Below are 16,349 nucleotides of genomic sequence, written 5' to 3'. Positions count from 1 at the left end.
TCACAGTGTGTACCTGGCACAGGTAAGCTCTGTGGTAGCCATTTTTGGTCCACTCACCTTCCTGGGTCTCGAGCCATGTGGGAGTATGGGGAAAGAGGCAGTGGCACGTACTGATGGCCATACTACTCTCGGGCCTTTCCTGTCTCCTCTGGGAGCCTCGGGGCTTGTGAGAGAATCCGTCCCACTTGTGTGCACACAAATAGGAGGCCCTGTTACTGGTCGGGAAAGGAATCCTGCCAGGTCACTTGGGCCCCTAGATGTCCAAGCCCATTGGTTCAGGGTTTCCTCTTTGTTCCCTCAGGCCCGCAGCTGCAGGCCACAGGCCACAGGCCACAGGGCCTGGCCTGCCCAGCCCAACCAAGCACCACAGCCCCAGTGGACAGAGGAAGCAGAGAGAAACGTCCCGGACTCAGAGTAAGGACACTCTCCCTCGGGGAATGAACAATGTCTGAAGTGCAGGGATGAGACCGTCACCAGCCCTCACGGGCCCGGAAATCAGCTTTGAACTCTTGGCGAATCTGTCTTACGTATTTACTGTTTTCCCCACCCATCTCCTCTTCTGGAATATTTCACAATTTTGAGAAAACAATTACAATTTCTCCGGCCCCACCCTTCGGGGCCGCAGCCCAAGCCTTTGCAGGAGGCGTGGGCAGAGGTGGTGGAAGCAGGGACACAGGCTCAACACCATTTCTTGTTAACTCTCTTCCTAGGGCTCAGCTTCCAGAAGTACCGGGGGGAGAGCTTACTCCCCTGAATAATGTGTTAACCTCTTCCGACGCCCCTTTGCCAGGTGACAGAGAGCCTCCCCTCCCAGCTGGGAGCCCTGCCTCCCAGCTCCAGCTGCAGGGGCCCAGATGCGCCTGCTGGGCGCAGGGCCAGCGCCCTATGGGGCCAGAAGGGGACCACAGCTCTGAGACCAAAGACCTCAAGGGCAAAGGCGAGGCTGAGAAAAGGTGTCTGGGGTGGGAGCAGAGCGCATGTACGTGGAGAGGAAAGGCTGAGAGTAGGGGTGGAGAGGGAGGGCTGAGGGTGTGGGCTGGGCTGGGCTGAGGGGCTTGCCTGACCTGGGCCCTCTCTGGCCGGTGCTCGTCCCGCAGGATTCTGTGGCCCAGGTTCCAGGCCCGTGGCTCTGCCCTCTTTCCTGGCCATGAAGGGGTCGTGATGCCCTTGGCTGTCAGGACACACACCAGGGCCTCTCCCCTCAGGAGGAAGTACCTGCAGCGCTGGCGCCCTGAGGCACTGCTTCGCCGGCTCCGGGGTTCCCCGCAGGCCAGGCCCGGGCAGCTGCACGGCAGCGCTGGGTAGATGCTCAGGGGACGGACAAGCTGGCGCCGACACTGGTGAGTGGGGCGGCCCCTCCCCACCCTCACGCTCATCTCCCGTCCCGTCCCGTTCCCAGCCCTAACCCCTGGAAACGCAGTCTCTGAAAGGAAGTTCAGGCCTTTGGACCTACCAAGCCTGAAAGCTCGGGAACAGCTGCAGGAATCTGCATTGTTAACACACCTCAGATGACACCTCCTCGTCACATCCCCTTCCTCCCGGTGCCGCAGAGCTGCAGGCAGGGAGAGGCAGCAGAGGGGCTGCGGGCTGCCGGGCCGGGGACAGTGGTGGGCCCAGCTCGGGGCCTCTCGCGACTGTCCCCATAGCTCAGGCAGCGGCACCTGAGGCGGGCCTGGCGACTGTGGGCTCTACGGCTGCAGGTGTCTCAGCGATTACAGCAACAAGACGACGGCTGGGTCCATTCCCAGGTACTGGGGGGGCGGTCCCGCCCCCCAGCAGGCCCTTCCTAGCAGTGCCACGCCTGCCCATTCCTGAGCTGCAGCCCTCCCTGCTTGCTGCCCCCAGAACCCCTTCTTTTTCAGGGGAGAGGTCAGTTCAGTTAGAGAAAACAGCCTGGATTTCAGAGCCCTTCGTTCAGCTGGTGACCACGTGCTGAGCACGGTCCTGCCCTGTCACTGGTCTGGGGACAGGGCTCGGCCTGTGGCACAGCTGCTGCTCACACGCACCTGTGTTGGGTTCGGGTTGCTGAGCGCCCCTCCCTGGTACGCGCTCAGAGCCCAGCTTCCCTGATCACAGGTCCCATCACTTCCGAGCCTGTGCGTTTGGCCTGGGGCAGAGGGAAGGGCCTCCTCTTCCCTGGGGGCAGAAGGAGCTGGGCCCCGGAGCTCTTCCAGCACTGACTGCACGTACCCAGGAGGGAGCCAAAGAGCTTCCTGCTCCCTGATTCCAGGCCTCTGAAACATGGCACCAGCGCCTGGCAGCCAGGGGCCTGAGGAGCAGAGCCAGCAGCAGTGGGAGGCTGCCAGAGCCCCTGTGCTTGGTGGACTTGGGGTGAAGCAGGGGGCCCAGCAGCAGCTGTGACTCGTTCCCCTGGAAAGGAAAACGGATCGGAGCCCCACCCACCTGAGGAGTACAGGCTCAGGCACAAGGCGCTCAGGCCAAGAGCTCTGAAGGACAATGAAACGCCCTCCTTAGCCCCAGCTGCTTCTCTCAGTCTCTCCTAAAGGCTGCCCCCTGCCCCACCCAGCCAGCCCCTCTGACCTGCTTCCTCTGCCGTCAGGCTGCCCTGTGGATGACTGGCCCCCTCTCCTTGCCCTGAGCGGTGAAGACCCGCAAGCAGGGACTGGCACGGGGACCAGCCTACGTGCACGTGTCAGTCACAGCCCCTGGGTAGTGCGGCTTGAGGGCTGAGGCCTGGGCAGCACTGCCAGACAGACAGTTTCCGGGACAGGGTGCACGGAGGGGAGGGAGCAGCGGGCAGGAGGAGGTCCTGCCCGGAAAATAAGCCAGGAGGAAGTCAGTCCTGCTTGGGCCAACCTCATCTTCACCCTCGATGGTAACAGGCAGGGTATCCCTTCACCCCTCAGAGCCAGGGGAGAAAAGGTAAGGCCAAGGGCTCCACCACGCACAAAGGTTCAGACACCTTTAACCCTTCAGAGGCACTTTCTCTCTCGAGCCACGGGAACAGAGACAACTGTTTCAAAAAGCAGCGCTGTAGAAAAGGGAGAAACAGCTGAGCTCTCAGCTAGGAGGCGAAAACTATTAGGTTTCAGTCCTAGGTCCGTCCAGGGGCCAGTGCCTGGCGGGGCAGTGGTCCGCCCCTTCATTCCCGAGCGGGTCGTGCCTGGCTGCCAGCGCCTTGGAGGTGGAAGCCTGCAGCGCCTTGACCTTGCCCTGTCTCCTCTGCAGTCCCACAGAGCCCACTGCCATGTTCGCTTTGCTTGTCCTCCATAGGCCCCAAGAGCAAGGTCACTGGCAGTCCCAGGCTGGCTCCTAAACCCTTCTCAGGGAGGTTGCGTTCTGCCCACGTGCTCCTCTGGGGGGTGGGGCTGCTTCCCACCGGAGCACAGACTCTCAGCGGAGCAGGGAACACCTGGCTCCCGTGTGGGGCGGACTCCGGTCCAGCCAGAGCCTGGAACCCTCACACCAGTCTAGCTGCCATTGTCGTGTTAGGGGGTGGGGGGACGTGAAGGAGAACGGGGGTCTCCCAGAGAACCAGGACGGAGAGGAGGAAGGCGGGACACAGTGGCCTCAAGCTAAGGGTGTCAGGGCTCAGGCTCACGGCGCCTCCGTCTCGCTCTTGTTCTGGGGGGGCCTGTTGAGAAGCTCAAACGTGTCTTCCACCACCTGCCACAGGCAGCTGTCCAGCGGGAACTCGTTGTCCACCAGGTTGACCAGGAAGTAGTTGTCGTGGATGTACTGGATGATCATGCGGGACGGGGACTCCTCCTCATACAGCTTGCCCCACTGCTCGATCCACAGGGCGAAGGCCTCGTCCTGCACGCACGCACAGGCGCGCACGCGCAGACACACACGGAGACACCGGCACACACACAGACAGAAAAGACACAGGTCCATACGCGGTCCCACATACAGACACACAGACACACACTCAGACACGCCGGCCAGGTTAACAGGGCTGCCCTAGGGCCAGGGCTCCACACTCAGCACCCCAAGGGCCTCTGCTGCTGCCCAACAAGACATTTCCGAGAACAGAACCTGGCCCACTGCCAGTGCCACCCCCGCTCCCCAGCCCAGAAGTAAACACCATGCGTCAGAGTCAGGGCGCTGCCAGCCCTGGCGGTGCGGCCTCCAGCCACCCCGTCCGCCCGCCCAAGGCTCTGGAGGTGGCAGGGCAGGCCTGCTCCCGGGCCCCCCCTTACCTTCCAGAACATGAAGCTGACCGGGTCCACCACCGTGGGCTGGATGATCTCTCGCCCAGGGAAGATGCCCCACGTGACGGCGTTGGGTTGCAGCTCGGGGGCATTGGTGATGTTGTCACCCTGCGGGGGGTGGGGCGCGGTGGGTAGGGGCAGACTTGGGGTGCAGACAGCTCCAGCCCTCTCCCCGGGGGTGTGCTCTGCCCCTCCTCCGTCACCGCCCCACCCCTGCCCCAGCTCTGCAGCTCTGTGACGGGCCGCAAGCCTGAACCCAGACGTCATCCTGGGCTTCTCCTTCCTCCTCCAACACACCCAGTGGTGCTCTCACTTCCTCTCGTGTCTAGCCTCGTGTCTAGCCTGGCCAGGCCTCTCTTTGCTACTCAGACCACCAGGGCTGCTGACTCTAGTCTCCCCTGGCCCTGTTAGCTGTCCCCTGGGACCTGCCCAAAACAAAACATGGCGCCAAGGCTCCCTCTTGCCTATACGGGAAAACCCAAATTCCAAGCAGGACAATTGAGACCCCTGAGGACCAGGCCCCGGCTTAACTCTTCAGCCTCACTCTGACCCCATTTGGCAGTGATGCCTTTGCACGCCCTCTGCCCTTTCCCTGGGATGCCCTTTTACTCCTCATCCTTAAAGATTCAGGCCACACAGGAACTCTCCAAACACCTCCCCTGATCTCTCAAGCTGGACATCCCTCCCTTGGATCCCCAGCTTCTTCCTATGCTGACCTTTACTGTTATAAAGTGCAACTGCTTACACCCATTCATAATTATTCACTGATGGCCTCCCTCGCTAGGCTGGGAGCTCTCGGAGGGCAGGGACCTGGCTCGTCTGCATATCCATCTGGCATGATGCGTGGCCCCGCTGGGGCACTCCATGACTGCTGAATGGTGGAGTAAACATGGTGCCCTCACCCCGGCCCTGCTGAGCGCCCTTTGACCCAGGGCCGGCCCACCTTCACATCCACGATGTGGTAATTCACCCGGAGCTCGTACTTCTTCAGCACCTGCAAAAGCGCCTCCACTGTCTCTCGGGAAGTGAAGAACTCTAAGTAGGCCTGCGGGAGGGAGACAGGTGCCATCACGTAACCCCCAGTCCTTGCTGGATGCCTTCGCTGGGCGCTGCTGAGTGGGCCATGTGCTCTGAAACACCAGACGCCTGCCCTCCTGACCGTCCCAGGGAGGCATCCACGAGGACACTTGTAGCAGAACACTTAAGGCGTCGGGACTAGCGGTGGCCACTAGTTGGGAGTTGAACCCATAAGCAAATGGAGGGGAGCAGGTACGTGAGGTTTCTCGGTCTGGACAGGTCTGAGGGACGTCTGCCAACCCTTCGTCCAGTTGGGGAAGGTTCCATGGAGAAGTCGCTCCAGAAGCTGTACAGGGGGCCCAGTTTGGCAAGTAAGGCAAGAGAAGCCTGACACACCCCATCCCCCTATCTGCTGGGTGGAGGGCTTCTCCAGCACCACCTGGCCACCAGGGATTAAGTTGGGCTTATTTAAATTCACTTCCCAGAGCCCTCAGGCTTTAGCTTAGAATGTAATTTTAACTCCAGCAGCCCCAGGAGAAAGGGGTCCACAAGGAACAGTAATAATAGCTCCCAGTTAGGGGATGCTTCCCACATGCTAAGCACTTTATGTGCTTTGCCATGTTTCATCCCCAGAACACGACGTGACATATCCCCATTTTACAGACGGGAAAGCTGAGGCCCAGAGTGGTCAAGTGACCAGCCTACCCAGGTCTGTCCGACTCCGAGCCTGAGCTCGCATCCACTCTGATCCCCGGCCGCTCAGAACAAACAGCCCCCGAGACGAAGGCCTCTGTCCCCAGCCCCGGGGAACCCCTGCAGGCAGGTCAAGCGGGGGTAGCCCTGTGCGTCCCTGCCACACCTTCTGGAAGACATAGCCCCCGCCGGGGCCCCAGCCCACGACGGGGTCGGAGGACGGCTTCCCGTTGATGCTGGGCTGGGAGTTGATGGTGAGGATGCCCCGCCGGTTCACTCGCAGCAGCTCCTCCTTCATCAGGCTGGTCTCGGCCGCCAGGGGCTCATCGTTCCAGGGCAGGCAAGTCACCTGGGGAGGGTAAGCCGGGCTGGGTCCCTCCCGGTCACGGTCCCCATCAGAGGCCCAGCCTGTCTCTGCTTCCGTAAGCCCCTTCCAGGCACCCCACGTGGGGACCCCCCAACTCACCTTCTCCCTTTGCTGAGGTGCCACCTCCAGGCACAGCGAGGGTGGGGCAGTCACGCCCGCGCCTGGCCCATGGGGCGAGGGGAGGGACCCAGGGATCCCATCCCAGCAGCACTCACCTTATAGCCGTTCTGGTTGGGCTCTCCCGAGAGGTAGTGGGCAAAGACTTCAAAGACACTTTCTTCACTGGTCAGCTCCTCCCCCCACATCTTCAGCAGCTCTTCCTTTGGGGACTTGCTCTTCAGGTAGAAGAGGTAGTAGTCCTTCAGCTCCCCAAAGGCCGGAGAGGAGGAGTTGCCCCTGGCGGAGGAGGTGCCCGGAGGTCAAGGCACACCCCTGACCTTGGGCTCCAGACAGGAGCATCCACCTGCCCCGGGGTGGGGTGTGGGGGGCATTCCTGTGAGTCCTGTCCCGAGGGCTCCACCGCGATGGGTCTCCCTCCTCCCAAGAAACAGTTCATTTGCAATGGCTCACCAGCGGCCGTTGGGGAACTCATCCCACTCCTGGGTGCGATAAATGTAACTCTTTGGTCTGGAGGCCCAGAAGATGGGACGGACATCTTCCTCCCGGCGCTTGGGGTGGGCACTGATGGCCCAGGGCAGGGGACGTCTGGGTAAGAATGGAGACAGAAAGGGTCGGGGCTTGGCCAGAGGGAGGGGGCACCACTGAACCTGGGTTCTTCCATCTTGACTCGTAAACGTCAAGCCGGATGGCATTCCCGCTGAGACTGGAGCCCTAAGGGTGCCACTAGCCACGGCACAGACATCCCTCTGTGCCCCCGTGGCAGCCAGCACTGCCAGCTAGGGCGCACACATTCTGTGACTTCTCTCTGATCTCCCTGCCCACCCGACTCTCCTCTGTGGCTCCAGGGCCTGAATTCGGGGCCACTGGCCTCACCTGGGGTCCTCGATCCACATGCCCAGGCGCTTCAGCACCTCTGTGGTGGCCATCTCGCGGTTGAGGGTGTAGAAGTGCAGGCCTGGCACCAAGCCGCTTGCCAGAAGCTCCTGGCACAGGCTCAGCGCCTGCTCGATGCCGTAGTTGCGGATGGCAGCGTCGTTGTCTTTGATTGGCTCGATCACGTCCTTGATCTGCTGCGGCACCTCCAGCCTGGACAGCTTTACAAGCTGCCGGAGGGAGTGGTAGCCCTGCCCAAGACACAGGGGGCTGCGGGTCCCATCTCCCTGCCCGTCTCTCACCCCAAATACTTATCCCCCCACCAGGCCTCCTGGCTCTGCAGTGTGACACAGACTGACCCAGGAAAGTCAGACCGTATTGTACCAGCACTTTTTGTACTCTGCAGGGTACAGCAGCTGCCCACAGCATTGTTGCCATTGGTCTGAGCCGGCCCTTTGGCCCCTAGATGTATCTATTGATAAATGGTGGTCATCTAAGCCAGTGGTTCCCAAGCCTGACCAATCACCAGAATCGCCTGCCAAACTTCAGAAATGTACAAATTCCCAGGTCCCACCTCAGATCTATTAAATCAGAACTTCTAGGCATGGGATCTGGAAATCCATGTTTTAAAAGAGCTTATTAAATGATTCTGGTGACAGCCAAGTTTGGGAAACACTGATTTAACCCAAATTTATAATGAGAGTAATAATCCCTCTTAGTGACACTTATCAATAAGCCCCTCCAACAGTTACTGTTGCTATTTTGGGGAGACATAAGAGGTAATCAAAAGAGGGTGGCAAGACAACATTTTACAAGGACTGAGCACCTGTCTGACGAAAACCTAATGAGCATCAAAGAAGAACTTTGGCCTGAACTCGGCACTTCAGGTTCACTTTGGCCTGAACCAAGGCCCTGGCCTGTGCTAGGCCGTGGGTGGCCGGAGTCTCCATGAGCCCTCTGGGGACCCTCACCTGAATAGGGAAGATTCCGGGGAGGATGGGGCAAGTAATGCCTATCTCGGAGCAAGCCTTAACAAAGCGGAAGAAAGTGTCGGCCTCAAAGAAAAGCTGGGTGATGATGAAGTCGGCTCCCGCTGCCACCTTCTCCTTCAGGTGCTTCAGGTCAGCCTCAAAGCTCTCTGAGTCGGGGTGGCCTTTGGGGTAACCTGCCAATAGGGACGACAGAAGGGAGAGACTGGCTCCACCTGCTCAAGGTGAGTGACGAAGCAACCGGAGAGCTGGGAACGGAGAGCTCCGGATCCATACCTTCCAACCCCACAGCACGGACAGGCTGAAGCGGTGATGGCTGGGCTCTTCTGATGTGCCCCTCACCCTGGAGGTGACCCTCGGTGAACGCTGCCTTAGAGCCACCCTCCCAAGAGTGGGGGTGGATTGCCCCCAAACACCCGCACTGTCCTGCAATCAGCCAGGCCAATCCGGCCTGCACTTTGTGGCCACAGAAGAGAGGAAATGCTACATTCACACTGGCCGGGCAGCCTTGGGGTAATGGGCTTGACTCTAGGTACTGGATTAAAACAGTGCTTGTAATTTCATATTAAAATAACTCCGGGGTCCCAGACAGTGCAAAGTCAGAAACCACGTTACACAAGGAATAAGTGAAGAAAGTAGAGATGTTGTGCTTGAAGAAAAGAATGCAGAAAATATGGTAACTATTTCTAGACGCCCACAAGTCTGTCACTGGGAAAAAGGAGTCACCTTAGTCGAGTTCCTCATTCATCATATTCTGTGCTGCTTCTGATGGCAGAACTAGGATCAGTTTCAGAGAGCTGCCCGACAATGGAATGAGCAACCCCACAAAGGAATGAACTCCCAGTGTGTGAGAACGATGCGGCAGGGCGATGACCCTGTGCCGGGGATGCCGAAGATGGGATTCCGGGGGTGCCTGGGAGGTGGGGCCAGACGTCCCCTAGGTTCCTGACTAGCTCCGGGAACGGCGCGCTCCCTTCCCTAAACGACTGAACTTACTAGTGGCTCGGCCTGCACGGGAAAGACCACAGGCCTTAATGAACTACAAGCAGAGTGCCGGCTTCCTCGGCCCGAGGCCAGGGCAGGACCCCGAGCCAGGAAGGGGCGAACCTGAACCCACCCTGTTGGGTAGCCGGGCTGCTTTGCTGTGATAAGGCAGTTTCGTTCTTAAGAAACCCTGAGTCATCAAAGATGGATATAAAAACTACTACTTTCGGGGATGGGCGTGGGAGGATTAAACACTAGCGCTTTATACTTTCAATAACAAGGCTATTTTTCCAGCAGAAATTTCAGAAACAGAGGTTTTAATAGCTGAAACTCTACAAAACCTCAACAGCACCCAACAAATCCAGCAATTGCTTACATCTGGATTTTGCTCAGTTTTACTATATTCTTGTTCTGTCGTGGCCAGCTGGGTGCCTTGTAATCCACCGGTCCTCTTTTTCATCCACTTTACCATAAGCAAAGCACCAAACCATTCAGCAACTGTATGCTCACAGCTCTGCTGGTTTCCCCTCGTGACCGTCCAACGCCCACCACACGTGGGCACATTCCCCAATCAACCGACTGTCTCGTGGCCGCACGACCAACGACACTTGAATTCCCACCTCCTCATTGGGGCCTCCTAGACTCATCCACCTCAACGCCCTCAACACGAAGAACAGCGGACATGTACGTGGGGGCCTGGGGACGCAGCCCGAAGTCCCCACAACAAGTAATTTCCTTGAGGCCACGTGGCTTGTATTTTTAAATTCAGATCACTTTGATTTGCTGCTCCATGATGTAGCCATGTTTATTTTAATAAGAATGATATGATTTTCCCCAAAATATTTGAGAAAAATTGTCATGCCAAGGTGATGCGTCAAATTAATCCCCCGACTTCCTGTGTCCCTGGCACACACTGCCTCACCCCACCCAAGCCCCCCTTTGAGAAGCTGAAGGCCCAGACCCCATGAGTTGGGGCAAGAGGGAAGGCCACGCCATCTGTTTCTAGTAGGTGAACCTTGCCTCCCGGCTGTAGCTAAAGAAACTAGAGTTGAGCCGATGCAGTTCTCTCTCCTGAGGATTTGGAACTGATGCTGAGACCTGTCAATCAGTCTGGGCGAGTCAGGAGCAGGCGGCGGGTCACGTGTGTACCGTACATATCAGAGACAGAAAAAGCGTACATATCAGGTCTACTGGATGAAGCATGAAGCAGCGGGGGGGCAGAGAGAATGAGGGAGGGCCTTGGATTCTGCCTGCCTCCTGGTTCCAGCGCTTAATGAGGTCTGATGCCATTTCCTGACCTTGTTCTGAGATTCCCTGCCCCCGGAACCTTAATAAATATACCTCTTTTGTTTAAAGAAGAATAGGGCTGGGAAGCAGGCTAAGAGCAAGAAAAGGCAGAGGAAGGGACGTCCCTGGTGGTCCAGTGGTAAAGAATCCGGGTGCCTTGCAATGCCTAAGATCCCACGTGCCGCGGGGCAACTAAGCCCACGCGCCACAACTACTGAGCTCGCACGCCTCAACTAGAGCCCGCGTGCCGCAAACTACAGAGGCCACACGCCACAGCTACAGAGCCTACGCGCCCTGGAGCCTGTGCGCCACAACTAGAGAGAGAAAACCCGCAAGCCACTGCTAGAGAGAAGCCCGCACACCACAATGAAGAGCCCGCGTGCCGCAACGAAGACCGGACGCAGCCTAAAATAAGAAAAAAAAGAAAAAGAAATAAATAATAAAAAGAAAAGGCAGAGGAACGAAAACTTAAGGGGTGGTGGCACGCCTGGGTGGACAGCGGATGACAGAATGATGAGAGGGCAGACGCTCTTTGATTCACCCCTGCACCTCCGTCACCCGGCGCGGGCAGGCCGGCGGTGCGCTGAGCTAGCGGGTCCTGACCTGAACGCCGAGGAGGCTCTCTGTGCCTCTCCGTGCCTCTCCTTCCTTCCCCTCTCCGGCCCCACCCACTGGGATACCCCAGCCTCTCACCTGCCACACAGACATCGAAGTAGTCACCAAACTCGCTTCGGATGTGCTTCACCAAGTCTACGGCATAGCTGAAGCCTCCTTCCTCCTCTTCCCACTGGTCACCTACGGGGTCTGCAGGGTTGGAGGTCACAGAGCTGGGTCTCACCCAACCTCCAGGTAGCCTCTCTGTTCCTTCTCCCCCCACACCCAGGACCATGAGCACCTCGAAGGCAGAGCCTTCATATTACTCAAGTTGCGGTCTCCGCTTTCTAGCGTAGCACTTGGTAAACAGCGGGAGGGAAGACAGCAGCCAACCCATCAAACAGTCACTGAGCACCGACTCCGAGGGCCCTGTGCTGGCAGCAGCAGACAGGGAGCAGCTGCAGCTCTGTGTTCAGCCTGGAGCATCGGTGATCCCTTCCCTACTCACACCTGGGTGTGTCCACGCACCCTCACCCAAGCCCACTGCTCGTTCGCCCACCCCCTTGGAACCCTCGCCTCCCGGGAGAATCTCCCACTCATCTCAAGTGAGAGGCGGTCTCTGGGGTGGGGAGCATGAGGCCACAAGTGCCCACCCATCAGGCTCCCACTTCCCACACTTGTGTGGCCCAGTGACGGTGCGTGCCAGAGGCATAACCAGCTATTCTCACTCCTAGGACACATGCCAGAGCTGAACTCTTCGACTGGGCCAAAAGCCAGGTGCAGCCAGGGATTGATTAATTGATTAATTGATTGTGTACATCGGGACAGAGGGTTATCAGGCACCGGCCGCAGGCCCAACTGAACTCCTACTGCGAGGTCAAGAGGTCAAGAAGTGGCTCCATCTGTGTGTTGCCCATGGTCCTCCTGACCCACACTGCCTATTGATGCTACTGGCAGGGACGGTACCCTGAGTGTACTCAGTGTGGGACCTGGAGAAAAGGAAAGGACCGTTCCAGGGACAGAAGTCTTCAGGAAAGCAAGACCCCAGAGAGCAGAGTGCTGGCTCCACACCTCCCCTCAGCGCCAGGATGTTCTTCAGGCCCAGATGCTTGGCCTTGTGCAGGTGGCCCGTGATCTCTTCCCGGCTCTGATGGCAGCAGGTCATGTGCAGGATGGTCTCCAGGCCACAGTAGTTCACGGCGGTGCTGGCAATCACCATGGACGAAGTCTCCTTGTCTGAGCCAGGGTCCCCTGCTGGATGCCAGGTCACATCTATGAAGAGGGGACCACCTGCCCCCATCCGGTCAAACCTGTAGGGAATTTCTCTCTGAAGAGGGGCTCCTGGGGGTACACCACCCCTCACCACCTTCCCATGGGGTCTGGGAGTTAGAGAAGCATCACGTGCAGGCTGGAATCAGACCGACCTGCATTCATATCCTGGCTTTGCTACTCACTAGCTGTGTGATCTTGGGAGAATGACTTGATCTCTCTGAGCCTCAGTTTTCCTGATTTCTATAATGTGGCAGAGGACAGTGCCTACTTCATAATAATACTCTGAGGATATCATGACAGATGGCTCCACAGCTCTTAAAACAGCGCTGGGTACACGGCAAACACGCAATCAATGTGCTATCGTTACGATTACTCTTACTGTGGAGATAATATATAATGACGATGAAACCAGTCTGTGTGAGAGCAGCCCTCTGGACTTTTCGAAGTGCTTTGCACATTAATTGTCTCGGGTGACTTAAGACATTTCAATGGTCAAGGGTTCGGGAATCCTCAGAGTGGCAAGCAGGGCCTCATTCTAGGGACAAAGAGGGTCAGCAGACACAAGTTTCTTTCCTGCCGCCCCCTAGTTCCGGTGCAGCAGCCAAGAGTCCTGCAGAGCACGGCCACATTTCCATAACTAGAATCAAGAGCTATACGTTCGCACGTGCGCTGTGTTACAAGCTATAACGTGGTGCGTTGAAACATCTTTGTGTCTTCAAACGTCACAACCTTGGGAGTGACACATAAGAAGTGCAAGTGATAAAAAGCATAAACTTTAAAAAAGGAACTGCGATTCATCAAGTGCTAACATGATCCAGTTGGCATTTCTAGATTTCAAGATGCATAATCCAAATTCCTAACTTGCTGAAAATGTTTTTCAGCCAAGCCGCCGTTTTGTAACTTCCTAAACTCTCCTCACGATCCAGCCCCAAGTTCCGCCAAAGAATTTCGTCTGAGAGAATCAACATTTTTAGCACATGGAAGAGTGTGTCTAAACATTCCAGGTGCTTGGAGGGGCTTTTACAGACAACAGAAGCTGCGTATCAAAGGATCTACCCTGGCTTTGCTTTTTTCCAGCCCCTGTGGCTGCCTTTTCCTGCTGGGTCAAAGTGCAGCCCAGCCTCAGGGCGGACAGCTCATCTTTTCCCCCTGCCCCCATCCCCCAGTCTGGCCCTACTCCTCATCTTGCGTTGACTCACCTTGAGATGAGATTGACAGCTCCCTCAGCAGTTCGAGGAGGGAAGAATTCTAGGGAGAACCACTTGTCACCAGATTCCATCCTCCGCTTCATCTTCTCCCTGAGCCTCTCGTGTCGTTCCGGGTCCAGCACCGGTGTGGAACACCTTGAACTATCCTTGGAGCTCTCGCTGCCACTGCTGCTGCCCTCCCAGCGGGGGCTGGGGCCGCCACGCCCTCTGGGTTCGTTCACCATGGCCGAGCTCCTGCTGCACGGGGTGAGGCAGGGGGCGTGAGACGGCAGGCAGGCAGCCGAGCCCCAGCAAGGCAGGGTCAAGCGAGAGATGCTGCATTTCCACGCAGGAGGAAGGCCGGTGAGGGTACGGGTGACAACGCGCCCACCCGGTGGCTCCACACGCCAGTTACGACTGTCTGCGCTGCCTCGCTCCAAGCTTTGCCCTCCGCTGCTGCCTGATTCCGCATATGACAGCCCCCACCCAGCACAGAAACATGCTCCTGCAGCCCGTGGATCCTCCGTGACCGCTACCTGATGGAGGGTGGCGCTGAGAGCCTCGCGCTGCCGGCCTCCCAGGCCCGCATTCCCAGGGAGGGGCAGCAGTGCCCCGCCGGGAGGACCTTGGGTTTTGGACGGTCCATCTCTGCCAGTGTAAACTCAGACCCCAGACCACTGGGGAAGAAATGGAGGAACCTTCCCCAGCGGGTGTGTCCGACTGGGCGGAGCTGTGACAAAGGAAGAGCTGAGAGCAGTAGCTGGGGCCGGCGCGAAGGGGCGGGGGCAAGGCTTCCCGGGCGAGAGGGAGGGCTGAGGCTCTAGCGGCCGAAGGCGGATGGAAGGAGGGGGACGTGGGACTGCAGACTGCAGGGTTCGGGTGTGATGAGGCCAACAGATGTTCAGGGTGACTGGATCACATGCCAAGGAAGGCACGGCTCAGCCATGGAAACATCTCCTGTTACTTGGAACAGTTTGCATGCATGCAGGCTGGAAGGGGTGAGGGCTTGACAAAGCAGCCTGATTTCTCCCGAGTTTGTGCTTCTCTGAAAAGACCATGTCATGGGTTAGAACTTGACATTGGCTGGGTTCCAAAAATAGCCAGACCCAAATTCAATATGGGCATGAATTTATGTCCAACTCAGAACAAAGGTTGAACAGTCTGTGCCTGCCTTCCAGGCTGTTCTCCTTACACACACCAGTGAAGTCAGTTCAAGTGATTACGGCAACTGCAAAGCCACCACAGTTGAAGCCCTGAACCATGGCAACCACAGGCTGGCCGACAAGAGGGCACAGCGCCGTTGGGCAGTTTGGTGGGGAAAATAAGACAAAAACTAAAACAAAACACTCCTCTTGCACAGCAAGATGCAAACACACAGTCGTGAAAATCCAGGGTGTGGTGACCTGGAGCATTAGAGGAGCAACGAGGCCAAGTTCACGGCTTTCAGGGAATGTCCACGGCTAAGCCCGTGTTCTTAACCATTTTGGGGGTCCTAGACTCCTGAGAAACTGATGAGATCCAATGCTCCTCTCCCCTAAAACACACACAAGTGCACGTAACACACCCTGGTACACCCAACGTCAAGCAGTTGAGACCAGACCACCCCCAGGGATGCCCATTTTGATTCTGACCTAAAATTCCAGTTTCTCTGTGGGGATGAACGTCAGGAGTAAGAAAGGGGAGAGTGTCAAGATCAGCCTAGTCTGGTCTTTCTTCCGAATTCCAGAGAGTGCCTCATTAATTGTCTGCTGGAACAAAACCAAGAGGGGAGAGGAGGCTGAACCACCCACAAACTATCTGCTCTTTCATTTGTTCATTAAGACTTACTGCATTCCTAGTATGTGCCAGGCACTAGCCTTCTTCCAACATTTTTCACGTGCTACCACTTAACCCATTTTAAGCTAGGATCCCATAGCACCCTGGGTTGCAACTGTGGGTTCACATATTTGTCTCCCCTCCCTCTTCCCAGCTCCCTGAGACCAGGGCCGGGTATTCTGCCTCTGGTATCCCCGTGCTGGCACCCGGTAACAGCCAGCACTCACTGAGCGCCGACGGGCCAGGCGCTGTCACCCCGTCCTCAAAGCAACCCTCTGCCATTTGATGAGCACTTAATCGGTGCCAGGCACCGAGCAGTGGGGGAATACGGACCCCACCACTCCCAGAGGGGTCCCGGTGGGCACCTGTGAGCCGCCCGATGCAGTGGGCGTCGGGGACAGCAGTGCCAGCGGCCCACAGCTCTTCTCCAGGTGCTCGGCAGGGAGCCGGAGAGATGCCTCTGGCGCGGGGGGCTCGAGGGCCGCGAATCTAGTCACCGGGTCACTAGGTCACGGGCGGGGGCGGAAGCGAAGGCCCAAGTCCACCTCCAGCTCAGGACCGCCTCAGCCCTGCGGTCCTTCAGTCCAGGCCGGGGGCCGAAAGTGAGTCTCCGCTTCAGGGTTGAGGATCGCGGGGGTGGCAGCCAGGGGGGGCTACTCTAGTCCCACCGAGGGCATGTGCGCAGAGGGGGCGGGCCGACAGACCGCCACCGCTCCCCGCCCTCCGTCCAGAGCCCGCCCCCGGGTGAGTGGCCCCCAAGGCCCCCAAGGCCCTGGTCTCCCTCCCCGGCGACCACAAGCCTCGCTGCCACTCACCCTCTGGCCGCTGATGACTCAAAGCGCGCGCCCGTCGCAGCTGCGTGGCCCATAAGGAGGCGCGAGCAGAGGGGGCGCGGCTCCGGTGGGGGCGTGGCGCCGGTGTCAGGTTGCTTAGGAAGGCGGGGCCAGAGGGCGGAAACCACCCTTGCGGGCTCCCG

At 58.1% G+C, this 16,349-nt stretch overlaps 2 protein-coding genes and 1 long non-coding RNA gene across 11 annotated transcripts in view; 1 reads left to right on the top strand and 2 right to left on the bottom strand.

Annotated features, from left to right (window-relative positions):
• Positions 1 to 1,405, top strand: part of LOC309610586 (uncharacterized protein C1orf167) — a gene marked incomplete at both ends in the record, with an annotated part of 28,629 nt that extends 27,224 nt beyond the window's left edge. The window contains 3 exon segments of the mRNA XM_082353637.1: positions 1,206 to 1,232; positions 1,236 to 1,272; positions 1,275 to 1,405. Coding sequence (XP_082209763.1) covers positions 1,206 to 1,232; positions 1,236 to 1,272; positions 1,275 to 1,405 — 195 coding nt within the window.
• Positions 1 to 16,349, bottom strand: part of LOC309624503 — a 190,537-nt gene that overhangs the window by 59,561 nt on the left and 114,627 nt on the right. The gene's annotated exons all lie outside the window — the stretch shown is intronic.
• MTHFR (methylenetetrahydrofolate reductase) lies at positions 518 to 16,256 on the bottom strand. Of its 9 annotated transcripts, none has more exons than XM_082381549.1 (14): positions 15,739 to 16,175; positions 15,190 to 15,306; positions 14,095 to 15,092; positions 13,571 to 13,816; positions 12,171 to 12,409; positions 11,199 to 11,309; positions 8,217 to 8,410; positions 7,246 to 7,496; positions 6,823 to 6,957; positions 6,468 to 6,648; positions 6,052 to 6,234; positions 5,119 to 5,220; positions 4,164 to 4,283; positions 518 to 3,777 (listed from the first exon to the last, which is right to left on the bottom strand). In XM_082381549.1, the coding sequence occupies exons 3-14, from the start codon at positions 14,202 to 14,204 to the stop codon at positions 3,559 to 3,561; spliced, it is 2,091 nt and encodes a 696-aa protein (XP_082237675.1). In that variant the 5' UTR covers positions 14,205 to 15,092; positions 15,190 to 15,306; positions 15,739 to 16,175; the 3' UTR covers positions 518 to 3,558. The 9 variants fall into 9 exon arrangements, with proteins under 9 accessions (XP_082237675.1, XP_082237673.1, XP_082237676.1 ...); XM_082381547.1 differs by having other exon boundaries at positions 15,190 to 15,303; XM_082381550.1 differs by having other exon boundaries at positions 13,571 to 13,813; positions 15,190 to 15,303.

This window comes from Balaenoptera borealis, assembly GCF_965194805.1.
Source record: "Balaenoptera borealis genome assembly, chromosome: 1".
Classification (NCBI taxonomy): Eukaryota; Metazoa; Chordata; class Mammalia; order Artiodactyla; family Balaenopteridae; genus Balaenoptera; species Balaenoptera borealis.
Note: the sequence above shows the minus strand (reverse complement) of the source record. Positions and strands in the feature narration are given on the sequence as shown.